At 47.1% G+C, this 23,419-nt stretch overlaps 1 protein-coding gene and 1 non-coding gene across 6 annotated transcripts in view; both read left to right on the plus strand.

The window, feature by feature from the left end:
* The first annotated feature begins 1,669 nt into the window (after positions 1-1,669).
* The window catches only part of EHBP1L1 (EH domain binding protein 1 like 1), a 55,549-nt gene continuing 33,799 nt past the window's right edge, over positions 1,670-23,419 (plus strand). For 4 of the 5 annotated variants that reach the window (XM_029611363.1, XM_029611364.1, XM_029611367.1 and 1 more), the window contains exons 1-7: positions 1,670-2,329; positions 19,560-19,617; positions 20,681-20,776; positions 21,327-21,380; positions 21,963-22,141; positions 22,375-22,526; positions 23,041-23,076. In XM_029611363.1, the coding sequence (XP_029467223.1) occupies positions 2,226-2,329; positions 19,560-19,617; positions 20,681-20,776; positions 21,327-21,380; positions 21,963-22,141; positions 22,375-22,526; positions 23,041-23,076 (679 nt within the window). In that variant the 5' untranslated portion in view covers positions 1,670-2,225. The remainder of the gene's footprint in view (positions 2,330-19,559; positions 19,618-20,680; positions 20,777-21,326; positions 21,381-21,962; positions 22,142-22,374; positions 22,527-23,040; positions 23,077-23,419) is intronic. The other variant, XM_029611366.1, reaches the window with a different exon arrangement.
* Positions 20,123-20,193, plus strand: TRNAG-GCC. The gene has a single exon. It is a non-coding gene; the product is annotated as a tRNA-Gly (tRNA).

Here is a 23,419-nt window from a genome sequence, read left to right on the forward strand (position 1 = left end):
ATATGTGTGTGTGTGTGTGTGTAAGTGTATAGATTAATCCTGGGGGAATTCTGCGTTACTGCGGAGCGCAGAATTTGTGCAGAATTTGTGCAGAATTCCCCCCCTGCGCAGAATTGCTAAATTCTGCGCAGAAAATTGCAGAGGAGACCCTTGCATGCCGTGAACGGAGAGCACCGTTTGCGGCGAAGATGAAGGCCCCCAGTGCCTCGGTCATGATGAAGATGAAGGCCCTCGGCACGCCGTTTGCGGCGAAGATGAAGGCCTTGGCGTGCTGCACACAGATCGCATACGCCATTCACGGAGGGGGTTGTGAGAGAGGGGAGGGGGTGTGAGGGAGGGGGAGTGTGAGAAGGGGGAGGGGAGGGGGTATGAGAGAGGAGGGGAGGGGAGGTTGAGAGATTAGGAGGGGGGAGGGGGGAGAGAGAGAGCAGGGGAAGGGGTTGAGAGACAGAGAGCAGGAGGGTGAGCAGGAGAGTGTGAGAGAGCAGGGAGGGTAAGCGGGGGGGGGGTGTGAGAGAGAGCGGGGGGGGGGGGGGTTGAGTGTGGGTGCCAGAGAGAGGGAGCGAGGGAGCCTATATGAGGAGATTGTGAAGGAGTGTGTATGTGTGTGAGAGATTGGGAGCTGGTGTGTATGGAAAAGGGATCCTGTGTATGTGAGAGTGCTGGCCTGTGTGAAGGGATTGTGAATGTGTGAGAGAGAGCCTGTGTGAAGGAGTGTGAGAGAGAGACATAGGTAGCCTGCGTGAGGGTGTATGTGTGAGAGAGAAAGGGAGCTTGTGAGAGTGTGCATGCAAGAGAGAGAGAGACCCTGTATGAGGGGATATGTGTGTACGAGAGAGTGAGGAAGCCTGTATGAGGGTGTGTGTATGTGCGCTAGAGAAAGGGAGCATGTGTGTGAGAGAGGGAAGGACAGAACTGAGAACGGGGTCAAACTCTGGGAGTGGAGATAGAGTGGAAGGGGTTGAGCCTAGAGATGGAGGGGAGAGATACTGGCAGGTGGAGGAGTTGGGGCCTGAGAGGGCAAAGTGGCCAGGAGAGTAGGGAGAGAGAGTGAAAGGGACACTCTTAAAGTGAATTTCTAGGGAAATTCTGTTCAAAATATTTAAAATTCTGCATCTTTAAGTAATAACTTTTTTTCTGTATTAATTTAAAATGTAATTACTTACAGACCATCATGTAAATTGTTATTTTGACCAATATAAAGTTTGCAGAATTTTGCAGAATTTTAAGTTTTTGTGCACATAATTTATATTTTTTATGTGCAGAATTTTACATTTTTTTGCTCAGAATTCCCCCAGGAGTAGTGTATGTGCCTATGTGATGTGTGAGTGTATATATGCTATGTTTGTGTGTATATATGTATCATATGTGTGTATTTACAAAGCAATGGTCTGTATATATAATAAATGTGTGTATATAAGGTGGGTGTAAGTGTATATATAATAATGTATGAGGTTTGTGTATCTCTACATAACTTACGCCTGACTGTATATATATAATAGGTTTGTCTATGATTTATGTCTGTATATAATGTGTGTAAATATTTCTATAATAGGTCTGTGTGTGATGAGTGAGAGTATAATATATGTGCGCGCGCGCCCATGGCTCCTCCTCAGCCCTGACTCAGAGCAGAGCTCGGTCCTCCCTTTTAACCCCTTCCTCCCCAGAACTGACAAACCATCCAGGAAGCGAAGTAGCCGGACCACCCCCCACCCCCGATCTCCTTCCAGTTTCTTTCGCCAGTCAAACTCCAGAACAAGAAGCCGGGCCAACATTTTATATATACATTCCCCCATGACATGTTTCCTCTTTTCGTAAAACAGGATTTCTGCTTTTCGTGAAACGAAAAAAGAACCCAAGCAAAAAAAAAAAAGCAAAAAAGTTTTCGCTGAAGGAGCGCCTCGGGGCAGGCACGCTCGCAGCAGGGCGGCGAGCAGTGGGATCGCGGTTTGGATTGTTTTTTTTTTTGTTTAGGATTTTAGGGATCCCTTTGTCGGAAGGCGATTGCGTTTTCCCTTTTCTTTTTTACTTCTTCGCCGCTCTGGCGCAGCCACGGGAGCGGAATGTGACAGCTCCGCTGTGCTGCTGCTGCCAGGTTTAGAGGTGATTGTGGGGGCAGTTCCACAACGCAAGGATTCGGACTTTTACTTTCCTTTGCGTTCTGGCTCCAGAAAGACGAGAAAATATCTGCAAAAGTAAAAAGGAGGGGGGAAAGGGCGTGAGAGATGACTTCGGTTTGGAAGCGGCTCCAGCGTGTGGGCAAGCGGGCGTCCAAGTTCCAGTTTGTGGCTTCCTACCAGGAGCTGATGATCGAGTGCACCAAAAAATGGTGAGTCCCGGGGGTAGTGGGACTGGCATGGCGGGGAGGGGGTGGGGGTGGAGGGAAGAGAAGATAACAGAAGTGTGTATCTGGTGTGGTGGTGGGGGCTTACTCTTTTTACCCTCTAGTTGCTACTCCCTAGTTTTACGGAATCCAAATAGTGGCGTGATCGCCCGCTTGGCAGAGGTAGAAATAAAAGTCCACTGACAGACTTTTGGCTGGACTGGCATCGTGCATTGTTAACTAGCCTTGGCGAGCTCGGTCACATGCCCTACACCCCTGCTTGCCGCCCGTCATTCTGAGCCCACCTGGTGAAAGGAACAGGGCTCACTTCGAAGGACTTCAGCTGGTCTACTAAAAAAGATCTGGCCCATAACTCCTTCATTAACCTTTGTTTCTGCTTAATAAAAAAAGAAACCGAATGACAAGTTAGTTTTGCTTTCCCCCAGCGTGACACTCATTCCCCTCCACCCCAAGGCACTTTCTCAGAGGAAAGGGGAGGCAAGACCTTGTGCCAGGTGTGGGAATTATTTTTAATGTTTGAAACATTGTGCAAACACTGCTAGCCCTGGCTTTCATAATCCTGGAGAACTCTTTTTGCCCAAAAAAATGCGATGCCAGGGATGGAGTGTGGGCCATTTGGGTGATGCCATCCTCTAGCTGGTTGGGGTGTGAGTATTAGTTGACATCCAGGCTTGTCAGCACTTGCTTGACATAAGAGCCAGGCCTGGTTTTGCCCCATTGCATGTTGGGAGATGGAGCTCTATTAAGGAAATGCAGGCCTACAATTCCATGCATGCAGTGAGGCAAAAGCAGAATCAGGTCATGGCCTTCAGAGTGATCTGGGTGAGATTATATAGGAGTGAGGCAGGGATTGGCTGCCCCCCCCTTTTATCCTCTGTTAATAGTGGGGAGATATCATGGCACTGGACAGAACATGATGTAGTGGGGAGAGTGTAGGCAGATTTGGGGATAGTTTCAAAAAGAGAGACTTCCCCTTGCAGAAGATCTTTTCCCTGTTATTCCCCAGTGACCCTGGGACCTAGGTTTAGAACTCCCCTCCACCCCCTCAGCCCTGCTTAGGTCAGAGAAATATTGCAGATGCAATGGGGTTAAATCCAGGCCTGGCTTGGCTTATCCCTGGTGACCAAGAGCAAACTAATTATCTTAATTTCAGAAAAGGGATCAAAGGTGAATTGATAATTTGTCTCTTGTCACTGGAGACTACCCGCCTCCTGCAAACAAGAAGGGCAAGAGTGCCTTGTCCTGATCTGAAGTGGTGCCACATAGTTTGTTAAACTTTACTTTCCAGCTCACCTGGGGGACTGGGGATATTCTGGACATTTGGCCCAAGTTTATCTGCCTCTGATAATTCCATCCAACCCCTCAGCCTGCTGTCTGTGCCCCCCGCTCAGGGAAGATTTTGATGAAATCCAAGTCTACCTTCCAAGCCACAAAACTCCCAAGTGCTAGGGACAGGTGACCCCCCCCCCTCCTCTTAAAGGATTCTCTGTGATTTCTAGTTCTCCTTTCTGTATCAACATTAGCAGGACCTATTTCCTCCCTGCCCTCCTACCCCCCCCCCCCCCCCACAAGAATGCTTTGAAAAAGAGGTGTGAAGCGAGCAGGATGGAACACACAGGTGACAGAACAGGGCCTGAGGTGATACAGGCCCCCTTGGCCCTGCAGAGCTAGGATGTAGCCTTGGCAGAGATGAGAAATGTTAATGTTCTAGTGACTTTCCTGATATTATGATGGTGAAAGATATGACAGTGAATAATCATGGAATATATTAACACAAATACATACATTTACCCACTCCCCCCTCCCGCCCATCACATGTGCATACTCTGCCTCTCCCTGAATGTGTCTGTCTGTCTGTCTCTCTCTCTCTCTGAGCCAGAAACACTTTAGATTTTGGAAAATGACCTTAAAAGGACTGGCTGTGACCCGGAGCTCCCTCCTCAGCTGCTATAATTGGAAGGGTGAAAATATTCTTAAACTGCAAAGGGATTCCAGTGTAAATATTGTCAAGGCAATTAATGATCCATGAGTCTGTAGAGGAGGCCGAGAGAGAGTGGTACAGGGAGGGTAGAAGCGACAGTGTGTGGGGATGGGAGGTGGGAAAGGTGGGGAGAAGAGAAGTGGAGAGGGAGGCAGTGCGTGTATGAGATGAGGAAGCAAGCATGCTGCTGCCAGGCCGAGTGCATGTACATGCATGTCTATTAGTGCAGAATGTGTGTTTGCAGGTCTGTCTGGTGTGGCTGCTCTGCTTCTGTCGCTCTGGGCTGAATAATTGTTCCAGGGGATGAACTGGACCTGTGGGAATTTCACCAGCCAGCCCTGTACTAGGGTGGGGCAGGGTGCAAGAGCCACGGAGGCCTTCAGAGCCAGGACACCCGTGACTGCTAATCCAGATCAGCAAGGACACATTACAGATCGCTTCCCCCAGTACTGGCATGTACAGAAGCAGCTGCTCCCACAGACCCCTGCGGCCCCTAATTTTAACTCTGACGCTGTCCCACAAAACGCTTGTACTGACAGCTCAAAGCCATCCTGAAAGTATGAATACAGCATGAACAGCTGAAGAGATCTCAGGGGAGGAGACAGTGGCAACCAAAGTAGGAATACAGCAGGAAAAGAGAGTTTGGGGGGAGGAAAAAGCAGAACCCTGAGACACCTAAAGTATAAATAGAGCATGAACAGCCACACCCGAGGTCTTTACAAATCTTTTATTGTTGTCCCTCTTCAGCAGTCTGTGCTGTATTCATTTACGTGTAACAGTGCAATGCTTACATAGGGCTCTGATAAAGATCTGCTCTTCAACTGTTTGTGCTGTGTTCCTGCTTCACATATATTTGTGTGACACCTGCATGGGACTCTGATGAAACATCTCTTCAGCTGTCCGTGCTGTGCTCATGCTTTCTGTGTATCAGTGGGACGCGTGAAGCTGGGATGAAGAGCCATTCTTCAGCTATATTTATGCTTTGTGTGTCAGTGGGACCTCCACGTGGGGTTCTGATGATGGGTCTGGGCTGTGTTCAAGCTTTAGGTGAATCAGCCTGGAGTGACTCAGTGTGGTGTTTGAGAAAGGAAGGGGCGAGGTGGGGCCCTGTGGTCACAGGCTGATACATCCTGCAGATGTAAGCCACTTTTACTTCGGCATTCGGAAGCCAAGAAGAAGAAGTGTGTTGGGACAGTGGCCATGGCCTGGGTGTTGGGCCCCTGTCCACCTAAGAAATGGCGATAGGAGTAGAGGAATCCCTTGTGGGGCAGAGGAGGGGAGCCAAGAAGAAAGGAGAAGAGAGAGGAGGGAAGGGAGGGAGGAGGAGAGATGGACCAGTGCCTCAGTTGCTGAACAAGGGGGGAAAGAATGAATTGTAGATGGGGTGGGGGGGGAGGGGGGGAAGAGTAGTGACAGGGTGCCTGTTCTCTCCCCCTCCCCCCGCACCAGGTCTGGATCCTAAAGCTGCATCACCACCCAGTATATGAACTTTCCACGGCTTCTGTTTTTAATCTTATTCCCAGTTCTCTTTTATTGTTTACTAGCTCTGGTTTATTTGATTTCTAATAATTCATATTTCTATGGCATTGTGGAAGCAGACATCCCCTCCCCAACACTCACACACACGCCATGCGCGTGCACATAGAAAGATGTACTAGCACACACTTGTCACACGCCCTGCATACAGAAGAGCATGCATCTCCCCCCCCGTAGACAGATACAGACACACACACACACATGCAGACACTTGTGCCCAGGCACACACACACACACACACTATACTGGGAGGTCAGGTGGAGTCATAGTCAAGTGCTTCTGCCTCTGGTTGGAGGCCAGGCCGGGTTCACAGGTCATGTATAGAAACACCAAAAAGCAATGCACAACCTTTGCTACAAGAAAGGGAAATGAGAGAGGAATAAGGAGTCTGCTGGAGGCAGGGTTTGGAGAAAGGGGGACTCTCTCTTTTTAAAGATGTGGGTTGGAATAAAACCAGTGGCCAAGGGGAGCTGACAGGAACTGGCCCCCGAGGCTGCCAGCGTTAGCAGAGTCAGGGAGGCCAGGAGCTGACTCCTCAGCAGAAACTGGCTAAGGAGCTGGCCCCAGGGCTTGCCATGAAAGCAGAGAGAGAGGTGATCCATCTGTTCTTATGGTACATTTTACCAGAGATTGCATAAAAGGCTCGAGGCTCCTGTTCATACCCAGATCAGTCCAGACAAGTGGGTTTTGCATCCCTACCAGCAGATGGAGACAGAGAACAAAAACTTTGAGGCACTGCTTCATAAACGAGAGTGCCACTTGCCACTTGCAGTCCCCTCAGTATTTCTCTGACTCCAGCAGATGGTAGAGGTGCAATCCTGCAGCCTGACCAAAAAAAAAAGAGCGATAAAAGGAAAGAATTTGAAGCGCTGCTCCCTAAGGTGTTAGGTATTTTTGTGGACCATCCCTCAGGTGGAGCCAGGCGAGTAGGGTTGGCTATCCCGCTGCTTCCGGAGGCACTGATAGCCAAGGGATTGGCTCCCTTGTTGCTTCCGAGGTTTCCTTTTTCATGTCACCATTCAGGGAAGTATTTCTGTTTCTTCTTGTTAATTAAATAATAAAAAAAAATAGGTAAAAGCAAAGAAACAGGAGCTTCTGTCCGGGCGGCTGGTCAGCAGGGGTGCTTCTGGTCAGCGGGAGCTGTCAGCGCTGAAAGGAGTGAGAGGCAGAACTGTACTTTGTCTGGCCGCCAGGGGATCTGGGATGCTGACAGGCAGATTGCCGAGGCTGTTTTTCTTTTTTACCGTGCGCTCGTCGGGCCTGTTCAGCCGCGCTGCTCAGAAGGCAGACCACATGCGCAGCCTGCGATCAATCCCTCGGGTGGGTTTTTTTCACTTGGCTACCGCCTTTCTCCTGCTGATAATGGTGCCAAAGCAGCTGATGGCAGCCTGCAAGGCATGCGGGTTGTGGTCCGCTTGGCTGAATGAGGTATCCCTAGCTTCAGCTGTGCCGGGGGGGGTAGGGGTGGAGAGGGACCCTCCGCTGATGCGGCCACTGACAAGAGGGCCATCAGGGCTTCGAGGCCCACAGCAGAGGTCCCGGTGGGGGGGGTCGGGGGGGACTGGAGGGTGCAGCCATGGCATCGGAGGTTTTCAGGCAGAAGGCTGCGACTTCCAGGAAGCCCAGAGATTCTCCACCATCTCTTTCTCCCATGGGGCCATCTGTGGTGATGGACCATAGCAGGGGAGGAGAAGTGGATGGCAGTGGGCTTGATGATGGTTTTGAAGGTCCGGAAGAGTTCTCGGCAGATTTTTGTCCTCCTCCTGCATAAGGCCTTTCTGGCAAGAAAGGGAGCAGAGGGGTAGCGGCCCAGGGAGCGGCAGCCACGATGTCCTTCCAAGAGGCCAAGGAAGGTCTCGTCAGGAGGGTCTGAGGGCTTGCTTAGGCGCCTGGGTCTGGGGCATGATACGGGAACAGAGGTGATCCAAGGGATTTGGATGACTTGGATGATCTGCAGGAAGATCCTGCAAGTGCTCCTGGAGGGGGTGATTCCATTGGGGTGGGTCCGATGCGGATCCAGATCCGGATGCAAACAAGGATGACCCTGATCCGGATGAGATGCTGGTGGAGGAAAGAGGAACTGCGTCTCCTGATTCTACAGGTTTTGGAGGAATTAGGGATCAAGGTCACTCAAGAAAAGTCAGACAATGAGGGGGCAAATCCGGACCTGGAAGGACTGCAAGGCCCTCCGAGTGCCTTTCCATTGCCTAAGAAGATTCAAAATTTGGTTATTCCCTGTACGTACCAGGATCAGTCCAGACGGTGGGTTATGTCCCCCGTCCAGCAGATGGAGTCAGAACAGACTTCGAGAGGTGAGGAGGATTTACCTGCTGTTCTTGGAAGCTTTCTCGTTTTCCTGCGGCTGCCTACCTAAATTAAGTTTTACCTCTATTCTCCAACTGAAACGGGACTTCCGGGGGTAGACGTGAGCCTGCCCCGACGGTATCCAGCACAGCCAACCAGCGGCTGCAACGTCACCAGGAGGGGCCGAAAGGGATTATAAAATCTTGCCCGTTGTGAGTTCACTCGAGGTGAGGAGGATTTACCTGCTGTTCTTGGAAGCTTTCTCGTTTTCCTGCGGCTGCCTACCTAAATTAAGTTTTACCTCTATTCTCCAACTGAAACGGGACTTCCAGGGGTAGACGTGAGCCTGCCCCGACGGTATCCAGCACAGCCAACCAGCGGCTGTAACGTCATCAGGAGGGGCCGAAATTTTCACATATATTGATTTCTCTTCGGCGCGTAGCTGCCGACGGCGCGCTGCCAAAGCCGCGCGCCTAAGGGGCGCGCGGCTCTGACCGGCTCCGACCAGATCCGCCAGAGTCGCCGGACACGAAGGTAAAGCTTTTTTATAAGAAGTATCTGGATAAAGTTTACTTTTTCTTTATGTTTGGGTTAATCAGGAGAAACAGCTGCAAGTAGATAAATACGCATAGTAAGACAACTCCTCACCACCCTAAAGGGAAGTGTATTAATAATTAGTAAGCAAAGCCTCTGCCCTTCCGGAACAGAGTCTTGCCTAATAGGCATCTATGCCGCATACGAAACGTAAGGCCAAAATTAGGCCAATTGCAAGTACTCCATTAGCGGACTCTGCGCAAAGGACTGTGACAGACTGGCTTAGTTCCCCACAAAATACCCCTGTTGAGGGGGCCGCTGTGGGGATTGATATGGAGCATATTATAACCTCACTGGCCGAGGACATCTCTTTAAGTCCAGGGGCCCCGCACACACCAACACCTCCAGGCAGAGAAGGGATAATATCCCTCAATAAGCCAATACATCCCCAAGGAGTAACTGGGAGTATGGAAGAAAGTGAAGCAATAAATGGAGATGAGCTGGAGATTTCGAATGTTGTGACTTCATCCCCCACAAATACAGATAAAAAATTGGAACAAGACCAAACATCTGAAAAGGGTAACAAAGAAAAAAAGGAAGTTGCAAATGAGAAGAAAATACTACATGAACTGACTGTGAGACCTACAAATATAACACTAGAAACGTTATGGACCTTTTTGACTAAATTGGACTCTTCTATAAATAATTTGACACAGGCTGTAAATGAAACTAATTCAGTTGTGAAAAGTAATGCAGAGGTAATGATAGCTCAACAGAAAGAGATAAAAGTTATAGAACAAAGGGTATCACAAGTAGAAAAAATTCAAGTACATCAAATAAAAGGAGAAACTGAGATGTTGAGGAAGTTAGAGAATATAGAAAACTACTCTCGGATATTGAATTTAAGGATTATTAATTTTCCAATTTCTAGTAAGGTAAAACCAATTGAATTGTTTAGATCTTATGTTTTACAAATATTACAGATACCGGAGACACTTATGCCAACAATTGTCAAAGCCTTTTACATTAATACAAACATTGGTACCGTAGAAAAAGAGCAAACACAGGTAGTTGAACAACAAACAAAAATAAAATCTGGGGAGCAAAAGAATAATGAGCAATCATTGGACCTATCAGAATTCTTAGAAAAATCTCAGGATGAATTAGTAATTGAGAAGAGAGGTAATATGTTAGTCACCTTAGCCTTTATTACTGATAAAGAAAATATATTAAGATACTTTTTTCGAAATAGATTGAAAACGTTCTACGGTTATAAAATCTGGATATATCCGGATATAGTTAAATCAACGCAACTTAGGAGGAAAAAATTCCTTGCTCTGAGGCAAACTGTACTTGAGAGAGGAGGGCATTTTTTGCTTCGTTATCCATGTAAGTGTATTGTTAAAATGAAAGGGCAAACCTATCACTACACTGATCCTGTACATCTCAGTGCACTTGTGGGATTAGATAAGTCGGGGGGAAACTAGATAGAAAGGGGAACCAGCTTACTTTACCTATAAATTTGTTTCCTTTTCAGTAGATTGCTCCAAAAATTTACACTGTCTCTTTATTTTCTTGCAAAAGTTTACAGAAAAGTGGAAGTTAAATATAATTAGTTTAATAATTTGTATTGATAGTTTTTTTTCCTGTTCCTCTTCTGTATTTTTTGCCAATACAATAGTTATATTTATGTATTGTATTTAAATATTGATAAATAAAGAATTAAAAAAAAAAAAAAAAAAAAAAGAACAGACTTCGAGGGGCGTTACCATATAAACCAGTACACCCCCTGCTGGAGCTCAGTATCTTTCTGACTCCAGCAGATGAGAGTTGGGGAACCAGCGGCTTCCCCAGGGTGGCAGGGCCTTAAATTCTCCCCTTTCTTTCTTCTTCCTGTCACTCACATTTTGGATCAAGTTTTAGAGGTTTAAAAAAAGGTTTTCAATTTTTGGGGAGGCATGGCTCAAGTCTGTTCTGCCTCCTTCTCTGTTGATCTCTCCTCCTTCCCTGGCCGGGGTAAGTGACGGGTTTTCTTCTTGTTGCAGGATTTTTAGGTTTTTTTCGGCAGGGTTTCAGGCGCAGGTGCCTCGTGGAAGCCGGTGGTGCCGGCCTCTCCGCGCTCTCAGCGCCGTCCCGGGGCGACTTCTTCTTGAGACTTCTGTAATAAGCCTGATATATTTATAGATGATTCTACATTTTGTTCCCTCTCCTTACCGACTTTTTCTGTCTGCTCTTTACTCTTTTTTAACCCAACATAGAAGGCTCTGACTACTACAGGTGTTGCTTGTTCCGGTATATTAAGAATTTTAATGGCATATGATTTAAACAAATCAATTGGTGTTATATAATCAGAGATAGGAAAATTTGTAATTCTTAAATTCAATGCCCTCACAGTATTTTCCAAAGATTCTATCTTTCTTTGATATATTATTTCATTTTTTATCTGGGACTCCTGAATACTCTCAACTTGCTTCAGCCGATTATCTATATTGCTTAATTTTTCCTGTTGTTCTTGAATCTTTTTACTATTCTCCTTCAAGGATATATTCATTTTTCTTACTTCACCTGTCAAGTTTACAATAAGGGAATCAATCTTTACCATATAATTCCAAAGGGATTCTAATGTTATAGTGTTAGGTTTCATTACTTTCACTTTAACTAGATCTGAAAAGTCAACAGCATCTTTATTAGACATCTTAGGTGTACTAGAATCTCTGGGTTCTGTTTGGGATCTTCCTTCCCCACTTATCTCCAGATCTTTTTCCATCTGAGGAGATTCCTCTAAATTACCACTCCTTTTCATTTCTTCTTCTTGTAGGCTTAATATGGTTCCAGTTCCAATTTCCTCCTTCTGGTTTTCCCCAGGCTCTATTAAGGGGAGAATCTCCTTGTAGCCAGGAGGAGATGGAACTTCAGGTGCCCCGGGACTTAAAGATATTTCAGAGGCCAGGTGAGGGAGATTTGGCTCTAAACCATCCCGCACAGCGGCCTGTACCTCGGGGGTCAATTGAGAGGTTTCCAGCCAATCTGCTACCGATCTTTGTCCAGGTAATGAGGCAATATTAGAGACAAGGCGCAATCTTGCCTTTCTCTTTGTATGAGGCATGTTGACAATTAGCGTCTAAGAGCCTGGGCACTTCCGGGCGCAGTTGGGATCTTATACTATTTCTCTCTTTCATAACGGATCTCTTGGAGAGGGGTGTGGACAGAAAGCCTTTGTAAAAATGTTTAGGTAAAAAAATATCAACTTACAGTTCTGGAACTTCCAGCCAACTCAGGCAAATCAGGCTAAGCCAGACGTATCCGCGCGCGCCTGGCATCGGCTGTGCGCCGCCGTCGGCAGAGTTTTTATAGTCCTGCCTCCAGTTCCGGTTCGGGGTAGCCGGGCATACAAACTCCACCTCTCCGTCAGGGCTCAAAAAGCTCAACAAACCCCCGGTTCAGGCAGGAGCAACAGGTAAATCAGTCAATAATGGTTTTCCACCCGATTTCCCTCTCAAACAGGCAACGCCGCCGGCACAGTTTTTATAGTCCCGCCTCCAGTTCCGGTTCCGGTTCGGGGCAGCCGGGCAGACAAACTCCACCTTTCCGTCAGGGCTCGAAAAGCTCAACAAATCCCCGGTTCAGGCAGGAGCAATAGGTAAATCAGTCAATAAGGGTTTTCCACCCGATTCCCCTCTCCACAATTCCTGGTTTTGAAAAGTAAGACGATTTAATTAGGGGCAACCTTTTACTTAAGGTTCCCATGTAGATGTTTAGTTAATTATCAAGGTAAGAAATTTTTACTGTGCCACAACATCTAGAGAGTTTTTTGAGAGATAAAGAACTTGAAAAGTTAAATCAGGATGTAGTAGCAGAAATAGGTTCATAAATATAATAATCTCCCCTCTCTCTTCAAGAAGTCTTAGTATGATTAGTTTATTATATAAGGCACCCTTTATTGGTTAAATTGTGACAATTAAATGTTACTTTATTTTATTATTTGTAAAGATGCCTGTGATTGTACATACTTTATTGCTTTTTTTATGTATAAAATATTATTCATTGTTTTGGATTTAAAAACTTTAATAAAGTATTAATTATAAAAAAAAAGAAAAACAAAAAAAACAATTCTTCTTCGCCAAACATGTGGCGGAGATGTTGGAGGATGGTGGCAGGCAGGCCACGACTGACGCAGGCAATGGCACTTTCCCTACAGATCTCGCTAATGCTTCTTCTTCTATTGGTTTCCCCGACTTACCTTCACGGGATGAATTGAGAACCTGGTTCATGGAACTTCGTTCCGACATGAAGCAGCTTAAGGTGGAATTACTAGTGTCAATGTCGGAGGTGCGTGAGGATTTAGCGGCCTTGGGATCTCATGTTGATGAGTTAGGCATTCCCGTGGAGAGGGCCGCTTAAGAATGTGGCAGCGCTACAAAACTCCATGCAGAGCGAGCAGGCAATGCTTGCGGAAAAAATAGAAGAACAGGAAAACCATTCCCAGAGGTGCAACTTATGGATTCGCGGCATTCCTGAATCGCCAGATTACACTGACTGCATGGTAGTTGCAATTTCAATCTGCCAGAACTTACTCTCTTCCTCTTCTACCGCATCAGTTTCTGTCTCAGTATCCCTAGGCTATTAAAACAGAGTGGGCTCACAGAGTGTTGGGCCCAAAACTGGCTAACAGGGCCAGGGATATTGTCTTCTGCCTGCATAGCTTTGCCCTCAAGGAACGATTGTATGCAGCTGCCAGGTAGCGGCTTTGGGAAGGCCAAACATTTTTTTATTTTTAATGATTTGGCCCCTACTACTTACTCTCCATAAGAGATTTGAATTGAAAGCGGCTACTACTGTGCTCAGGGCAGAGGACATTTGTTATAGATGGACATTCCCCTTCGGTCTGGTTTTTGGGGTGAAAGGTGTTTCCTATCGGATTAAGACACGCTCCAAAGCTGAGGAAGCCTTCAAACAAGCTGCTCTTCTGGTTTCGTTCTCTGCTCCGAAAGCCACGGATGATAGGGCCAAAGTATTCTCTTTCCCACGATGGCAATGGGCTAGCAATGGTCGTCACCGGCTTCGGCATCATTTGGCTGATGCCAACTCCACCTTGTCTGACCAAGTCTGATCTTCTTGACTCTGTTTTTTTTGTTTTTTTTTTTATTCTGGTTAAAATGCATTGTTCATTTTGAGCCTAGTTCTTATTATAGGTTTGCTATACTATGCTGGTTTTCAGAAGTGGTATTTGGAAGTGGGGCGTCCACTTTCTGATGGATCTGTTGAATGATTTTGAGTTCACGATGGTTCACATTTGCCATCATGTACATGTACACAATTGCAGGGGATTTGAGTTGGGAGTGCATTTCAGTATGGGTGGTTTATCCCCTGAGATGGAAGATGTCTACAGATTGGGTTTAGTGGACAAGGATTTGTATTTGGGTCATTGGGATGAAGGTGTACCTGCATTAGCTTATTTTAGAGTAGGTTGTGGGGTCATAGTACTTCATGTTCCACATACTAATGGAATGCGCTGTACTGTTTTGAGTTTTTTCTTTTTCTTTCTGGTCAATGACTATTTGAATCTTCTCCCTTAATATTAAGGGACTTAATATGTATAGAAAACAAAGTCTTCTTTCTCGGGAATTGTTACACTATAAAGCTTCAATTGCTTTATTACAGGAGACTCATGTTAGGAAGCATCTTGAATATGTTCTATCCCTTAAGGATTTTCCCCATAAATATCTGGCTCCCAGTACCAAGGGATCAAAGTATGGGGGTGTGGGGATTTTGATTTCCCGTAACCTCACGTTTGAACTTCTATCACAGGTTGCTGACCCCCAAGGACGATTTACCGTATTCTGGTCAAGTTATGGATTTGTGCAGAGGTCTTTTCTATACTTTCTATTTATGCTCCCAATTCTGACCAGTACTCTTTCATTAGACTGTTAGGAGGAATAATAGAGGCCCTTGCGGAAGGAGTGATCATCCTGGGAGGGGATTTTAATTTGATCAGGCACCCTAAAATGGATACTTCCCAAGTTGCCTATCATTATGGTTTACAGGCTAGGAGGGAGATGACATAGTTAATGGCTCACTGGGGTATTGTGGACATTTGGTGGCAACGTTACCCTACTTCCAGAGTTTTACTTTTTACTCTTCCCCTCATGGGCCATATTCCCATATTGATTACTTTTTAATAGACAAATTGTTGCAAAATAGGACCAAGGAGATGGGGTAAGGCGATATTACCTGGTCCGACCATGCCCCTATCTGGTTTACTTTTGAACTCCAGGATCTTGATCCTGGATGGAGATTTTGGCGATTAAATGATAGTTTGCTTAAAGATGAGGAATTCTGTAAAATGTTGTCTTCTAAGCTCCAGGAATATTTTCATTTGAATACCTCCACTGCTGTATCACCAGGGGTCCTTTGGGATTGTTCTAAAGTGGTTGTGAGGGGGCTACTGATCTCTCAGGCATCTTTTCGCAAGAGAGAGTTGGAAAAGCATAGGCTGGATTTGCTGGAGAAAATATTGGCTTTGGGAGAGGGGTCACCATGTGTTTCATTGACAATCTGCTTATTGACAACTTTCTGTAGCTCGACATGAGTTGGCTTCTTTAGAAAATGACCACTTAGCGCATAATCTTGAATTGACTAAACAGTCCTATTTTGAAGGGGGCAACAAAGCTGGCAGGTTTTTAGCCAGGAAATTGAGGTCACTGGTTCTTCAGAATTTGATTGCTAAAATTAAAAATGATTGTGGTGATCTAGAGACCTTCGGCGATTAGGGGATGTTTTTCAGCTTTTTATGCCGTTCTTTACAGTAAGGACAAGACAATTAATGCCCAAAATATTACTGGGTATTTGTCTTCTGTGTCTCTTCCTGGTCTTTCTGCGGAACAGATGCAGTATTTACATTTGCCAATTAGTCCACTAGAAGTTACTCAGGTCATCAAATTGCTTAAATCCTGAAAATTCCCCGGCCTTGATGGATTTACTAGCAGTCATTACAAGTGTTTTTCCCACATCCTGGTGACTTCTTTGGCTAATTTATTTAATGATATCCAGGAGGGCGCTTCTACCTCTTCCCACTCCAGCCTAGCGGGGATATCTGTTATTGCTAAACGAGACCAGGATCCAACAGTGTGTGGTTCTTACTGACCCATATCTCTCATTAACATTGATCTCAAACTCTTGGCCAGGGTTTTAATGGAACACCTGAATAGGGTCATCTAGAATTTGGTGCATATATATCAAGTAGGCTTCATCCCTCAGCGCATGGCAATGGACAATGTTCGCAAGATTTCTGATGTTCTCTGGTGGGTTAAAAATGAAAATATCTCTTTTGTATTGCTATCGATTGATGCTGAAAAAGTGTTTGATATGGTACGATGGCAATTTCTTTTTCAAACGTTAGAAAAAATGGAATTTGGTCCTTTTTTCCTGAATTGGATTAGAAAACTCTACCAGTTCATGAGAGCTTGTGTAAAGGTTAATGGGGGTATAGCTCATATTTTAATGTGGGGAGGGGAACGAGGCAGGGGTGCCCGTTATCTTTGTACTTTTTGCTTTATTTCTGGAAACCTTTGCCTCTAGGATTCGTTCATCAACACAGATTATGGGAGATAAGGTGGGGGATCTAAATCTTAAATTGTCTCTTTTCTCTGATGATATTATGTTTACTCTTACTGATCCTTTTTCTTCCCTAGGGGGTGTTACAGCTGAACTTAAAATAGTTTAGTTCGGTTTCCGGATTTAAGGTTAATATTGATAAATCCAAAATTTTGAATGTCACCCTTTCAGGGGATGAGTTTTGTACCTTTCCATTTAAATGGGCTACACAAGCTATTAAGTATTTAAGGGTGTGGTTGGGCCCGAATGTTCACGACCTTTTTTCTTTAAATTATATCCCATTGGGGAAGGCATTAGAGACTGATATGGTGAAATGCGATAGGGAACATTTTTCTTGGCTGGGCCATATTTCCATCACCAAAATTAATGTTTTACTTTGTTTATTGTACTTGTTTATAACGTTACCGATTTTGATTTCTTCTGGCATTCTTCGCACTTGGCAAAAGAACATTTTTTACTTCATCTGGAGATGACGCCCACCTAGGGTATCGCGCCTCTTAAAGTACCAGCCTAAAGTTAGAGGAGAATTAGGCGTCCCTAAATTGACTTGGTGTTATGCTGCTTCCCAGATACGAGCCGTCATGGATACACATAGCAAGGGTTTTGTGAAACAGTGGGTTCAGCTTGAGCAGGACATAATAGGGAGAATGTCCTTATCTCCTCTTCCCTGGCAACCTCGAGATACCTGGCCACAGCTTAGATCATTTCCTTTGGCTTTACAAACTACACTCCGGGGATGGTCTAAAAGGAAAGCAAATTTAGGGCCTCATTTTCTAAAGTATCGCAGGCCTGCGATACTTTAGAAGATGAGGGGCGGGGGGCTGAAACGGGGGGCGGGCCTGCGCTAGCCGGCAGCGATCGCACCGTCACGGTGCGATCACTGCCGGTTTCGCACCCAATAGCGCCACCATAGGAGGTGTAGCTATTGGCAGTGAAAAGGCACTTACCTTTTCGCTGTCCGCGGCGTCGGCGCAGAGTCGGCCCCGGTGACGCCCCAACTCCTCCACTTCCGGGGCCGACTCCGCCCCCATCCTGGTATCGCACGCGATAAGGGACCTTTCGCGTGCTTGGAAAATGAGGCCCTTAGTGAGGAGAAGGAATTATTTTTATTCTACAAACCTTTTTTATAATGGTGCTTTTCCCATGGGATCATTGAATAAGGCTTTTGTGCAGTGGCAGCATCAGGGTAGGACCCAGAAAACAAATCGGAAGCCGATCAATTATGCTGGAAAGCAGGACGAACAAAAGTGATCGGTGTGAATAGGGAGTTGGGCCAACACCAATAAAGAATCCCTAATCACACCGATCACTTTTGTTCGTCCTGTGTGGCAGCATCAGGGCCTTGAGCACATAGAACATCATCTCCTTGGGTGGGGTGGTGGTGGTGGGGGGGGGTTCTGTTATGCCACCAGACATGGTTTAGGCTGCATGGATTTTTTTGGCTTATGCCCAGATGGGACACTTCCTATTATCTAAAGTGATTTTTGTCTTCTCTGGGACAGGGCAAAACTTTGAACATTACGGTTCTAATGTTCATAAAAAAACGGGGCCTAGTTTCCAAAGTGTATCATTTTATTTAATGGGATTGCTAGGGAGCCCTTCCCTCACCTTGGTGCCTGGGAGTCTGATCTAGGAGCCACCTTATCTTCGGAAACCTGGGATTTTGTTTATTTGTTGGCAAGTACATGCTCAGTATCTGCACAGCTCTAAAATGCTCGTTTGCTGGTATTTAACTCCAACTGGATTTCACTGTAAGGGAGTTGTGCTGGAGAAACTGTGGGGGTGTTGGCACCTTTTTCCATGCATGGTGGGAGTGCAGGGAAGTATCTTTGTTTTGGAAGAGGGTGCCCAATTGGATGTGGGGCGTATTGAGGGTAGAGGATTCATATGATGCGAGTCTTATCTTACCTAATGTACCTTCCCCTGGCCTGGATAAATTCCAGCAGCGTTTTTGCCAGCAAGTTTGTATTGCAGCTCGTTGTGAGCTCGCTCTACTTTGGAAGTGTCCTGAACTTCCTTCTGTATCCGCCGCATTACAAAGGTTACGGATTAACATTCGTATGGCGTACATCACTACCTCCCGCCATAATCGGATTTTATCCTTTCAGAAAACATGGGATCCATTTGTGAAGTTGGGGGGGAATCTAATTCTTCCTTATCTTAGTTTAGTACACACAGGGGTCAAATGGCAATTTATTATCGGCTGGGGTACTTCTTTTTGGTGCTAGAATTGGCTCAGTTTATTTATTGCAATAGCCTTGTTCTCCCGTTAGTGCTTTAAAGTATACAATACGATTGTAAGATGGTGGATATTCTGCTTTGATGCGGGTGTGGGAGGGGGGGGGTCGGGAAGGGTTTATATTGAAAAGAGAAAACTGAATGTCAGTTGATGTGCTTTTTTTGGTTGGCTGTTCTAACGATGTTATGTATTTTCTGGCCTTCAAAAAATACTTTTAATTACACAAACCCCCCCTCTCCCCCCCGGAGGTTTGAGGTGTCTGCCTTGAGTTTGCGAGTGGCATGTGTGGCAGGCTGATGCAGGGTTCCACATGACCCAGCAGCTCCGGGCAGTCAGCGCGCTTGGAAGCTGGCGTGGCTTACGCGGCGGGTGCACTTTATGATTTGGGTTCGTACCTCAGCCAGAAGCAAAGACTTGAGGTGTTCCCACTTTATGCTCTTTACCTCCATAGTCCAGTATCGGAGTTACATTTTCACAGTCCTCACCTCTCACCTCAGTCCTGCCCAGGTGCTTCCTGTAGAGCTGAGAGACTACCATGTGCTTGGTGGAATATTAACTTTGGGATTATTTATGGCAGGAGTGGCCAAGTCTGGTCCTCCAGAGCCGCAAACAGGTCAACTTTTCAGGATAACCGCATGCACTGCCTCCATTGTATGCAAATCTGCCTCATGCATATTCATTGTGGATATCCTGAAAACCCGGCCTGTTTGTGGCTCTCAAGGACTGGAGTTGACCACCCCTGAGTAGATGCCTGCTGTGATTCAGCACAGGAGGAAGTGTCAGGGCTTCGTGGCCGCCACGGGCAGCATGGACACAGTGTCTGGGCTGTGTTCTGCTTGTGCCTCCCATAGCTCAGCTCTGCTTCTGTTGCATTTGCACTGTCCTCGGAGTGAGCCTTTGGAGCCCCAGAAGCACAAAATCATCTACTGCTAGGCTTATCTGTCCCCAGCAGATACGCACAAGGATTCCTGGACATTAACACTGTGATATGTTTATCTGTTGATCAGGCAGCCCAACAAATTGATTGTGGTCTGGACAAGACGGAACCGGCGGATCTGCACCAAGGTGGGTCACAGGGGGGGGGCTGCGGGACAGGAGGGAGGTGTATTGGCGGAGCTGTGTATGAGGGTGTTCTCAGTACTGGAATAACAGGGTACTCTAGGGCAGGTGCGAGGTGCATTGGCAGTGTGGGTGGGTGCGTGTCCATGCTGGAATAGGAGGGGACGCTGCAGGCTAGGTGTGAAGTATGTTGCAGTGGCGTAATGAGGAGGGGGCAGGGAGTCCAAAGCCCTGGGCGCTGGGCTGTAGGGGGTGCCCGGAGTCCTCTTTTTGTTTTTTTTTGCAGCCACACACAGGTCGAAAGCGAGAAAAAGTGTTATTTGAAATATCTGCTGTTTCTGTGACCTTAACTATTTCTACAAGGAACATAGTGGTAGTGATGGTGGTGGGAGGCGGGCATGGGCAGGCAACACAAATGTATTAGCCCCTGGGCGCCAGAGACCCTTGCTATGCTACTGGTTTGTTGTAGAGTTGGGGTCAGTACTATTAATCTGTGTTCTCTGTGAGAAAGGCATTGGTGGTTCAGTGGTAGAATTCTCTCCTGCCACGTGGGAGACCTGGGTTCAATTCCTGGCCAATGCAGCATTAACCTCTTCTTAGTGTTTGGGTAATTGCCAGGATCTTGTGGCCTGGTTTTGGCCACTGTTGGAAACAGGATGCTGGGCTTGATGGACCCTTGGTCTGACCCAGCATGGCAATTTCTTCTGTTCTTAAGAAAGGTCCTTCAGCTTGGAGACTTGGGACTTGGGACTAAGCTTCTGGATGGAGGCAGTGGGGCAGGCTGGCTGTGCCTTTGACTCCTGGATTACTGCTCACTGAGGGTGACCCCTGATGGCCAAGCTTCAGATGGCAGCCTCAGAAAAGTGACTTGGAATAATGACAATTACAAAATGTGTTATGGAACCCCACACAGCGCTGTAGAGTATAAACCGTGCGCATGCCAAGTCCCTTCCCTGGCATGCAGATCTTAAGATTCTGGGTGACAGAAAGCCGCAGGAGGGAACCTGGGTGCAGAGCGGTAACTGTGCATCACCTGGTCATCCAGACGTGCTTTATCTCCCCCCCGCAGCCTCACAGCTGGCAGCCAGGCATCAAGAACCCGTACCGTGGCATGGTGGTGTGGATGGTACCTGAAAATGTGGACATCACTGTCACACTCTACCGGGTAAGGCTGGGGCATTGGGGAAAGGGGCAGCTAGAACCATTTACCCCCTGAGAGGAGGGGGGACCAAGGGCCAAGTCAGTCGCTCTATGTCCATCACTAGAAAGTTTGGCAGTCGGCAGGAGAACATAACTCGATGGTGAAAAAAGGGAGATTTGAGTTGAAATTAAGATAGGGTTGTTAGATTATGGAATTTATTGCTCAGCAAGGTTCTGTATACAGCTCCTTAGGTGGGTTTTTAGAGAAAATTGGATAATTTCTGGGCATGCCGAGGGATACTGCTTGATCCAACGATGAAGGCTGAGCGTGTTGATTGCAGGGCCATTGCCCACACCTCAGCCTGAGAGCTGGGTCTCCCTCTCTCTCTCTCTCTCTCTCTCTAATCAGCAGGAGGCATGAGGGAGCCTGATCGGGTCCCCTAGTTTCTCCCATTTCTGGAGTGCACTGATGCCCCTTTCTCCAGACCCCCCCCCCCCCCCCCACACACACACACACAAAATCCCGTGATGACACGTGACCTGCTTCTCAGTCTTCTGTGTTCTGTTCCTTGCAGGATCCTCACGTAGAGGAGTATGAGGACAAGGAATGGACTTTCCTGATTGAAAATGTAAGTCCCGGAATCGAGTCGTTGGTGAAGAGTGGAGAGACTGCTGCACCTCCAAGATGGCAGAATCACACTCAGCGCTGCCTCCCCTCTCGTGCTTGTTCTGATAATGTCACAGCTGCGATGATGTCACAAGTGTATACTGTGCCCAGAAGTGTAAAGTCTGCAGGTACGATTTCACCTGCAGACTTTACATCAATTTTCAAAGGGAAAACTTTTTTCCTTTTGAAAACTGGGTTAGAAAAAAGTACGCGCACAGACCGGAACCTACTTATTGATGTAGGGACTTTTTCCAGTGAAATTACGTGTGTAACTCTGCCCTCAGGAGCTCCTCCTTTCGCTGCATGTAAAAGTAATGCATGTATGGACACTTTGCTTGTACTTTTATGTGCCGAGAGGGCAGGCAGTTGTCAGAGTCCATGTCTGCGCAGGAAGCGCTGTTCTGCCTGCAGGAACGCCTTTGAAACTGGCCCTGTAAGCTCCTCCTCTCTTCTGCCTGTTGATGACGATGTCACAGGAGTGCATTGAGCTCCTCCTCCTCTTTTCCGCCAGTCCTCACTTGCCCTCTTCTCTCTTGTTGCCCAGGAGTCCAAGGGCCAGCGTAAAGTCCTGGCGTCTGTGGACATCAACATGAAGAAGTTTGCCAGTGCCACACCCACGCAGACAGACCTGAAGTTAAAGCTGAAGCCACGCTCGGTGAAGGTGGTGGCAGCCACGCTGCAGCTCTCCCTGTCCTGCGTCTTCCTGCATGAGGGGAAAGCCACGTACGTCCACAGCTCCACCACCAACCATTACTGTCCTCTTCCCCCCCCCCCAATCAGTGCCCCCCTTCCTCATTCATATTTTATCATACAGCTCCTCACCTATTACTCTTCCCTCGGTGCCAGTCTCTCTTTCCCACCTCGTTTCCCCCAGTGCCCAATCTGTCTATTACATTCCTTTTCCACGGTGCCCGGTCTTTCTCCTTACTCTCTCTCTCTCTCATCTTCCTCTGTAGAGATGAAGATATGCAGAGCTTGGCCAGTCTGATGAGTGTGAAGCCCACAGACATCGGGAACCTGGAGGACTTTGCTGATAGCGAGGAGGAAGAGGATGAGGAGAAACGTGCACGACCTGACGACAGATCATCTGTGGGCTTACCACACAAAGGTAGGCTCAAAGCATGGTCCAGGCTGCAAGAAAGCCTTTCCCTGGGGGGGGGGAGGGGGGGAAGATAATGGTCAGCTTTGTGGTGGGAGTGGAGCTAGCAGTGTGCGACACCGACAGGCCCAGCCCCTCTCTGCCTGACTTTCTGAGTGTCTCACTTTCTTCCTATTCTCTCCCTACTCTCTGCCCAGCACACACAGTTCATTAGCAGCTGTGGTTCCACCCCACGGGTGTCTGTGCTTTCTGCCTCTCTTTCTGCAGAGAGGGAAGGGGCACAGCTTGCAGTGAGGCCCGCTGCTTCTGCTCCCGTTTCCCCGTCTGCTCTGGAACTTCGATGTGTGGCCTGCCTGGTTCCTCTCCAGGACTTCCCGAGCATTGGTATCTGCCCCTCCTGTATTTTCTACACTTGCTTATGAAGCTGTACGTGCTTTCTCTTCTTTCTCTGCCGGGCCACGCCCAAGCTCTGTAACTTCATGTGCTTTTACTTGTTACTCTTCCTCTCCTGCTTCCTCTCCAGGGTTTGCCCAAAGTGTCCTGTCTGAATACTTTACAGGTAGGAAATCTCTCTCTCCTGCCTCCTTACCCCCTACCCCCCCCCCTCTCTCTGCCCCATTCAGATTCCCGAAGCCTTAAGTTTGCAAAATTGGATTATGTAATACATTGGGAAAACAATTATCAAAGCTGTTTACATGGGTAAACAGAGACTTACCTGAGCTGACTGCAAATCACCTTCCCTGAATGTGACTGAACAGACATGCAGTGCTGGAGTGTGTGTGCGTGGGTTTAGTTCAGGGGAGTTAAATGACACACTCAAATTGCATGTTCAGATCTACGTGTGTTATTTTCCACGGGGAACAAAAAAATGCCCGCACAAAAAGCGGACACGGAGGTCTGCA

The sequence above is a fragment of the Rhinatrema bivittatum genome, chromosome 8, assembly GCF_901001135.1.
Source record: "Rhinatrema bivittatum chromosome 8, aRhiBiv1.1, whole genome shotgun sequence".
Taxonomy (NCBI): domain Eukaryota; kingdom Metazoa; phylum Chordata; class Amphibia; order Gymnophiona; family Rhinatrematidae; genus Rhinatrema; species Rhinatrema bivittatum.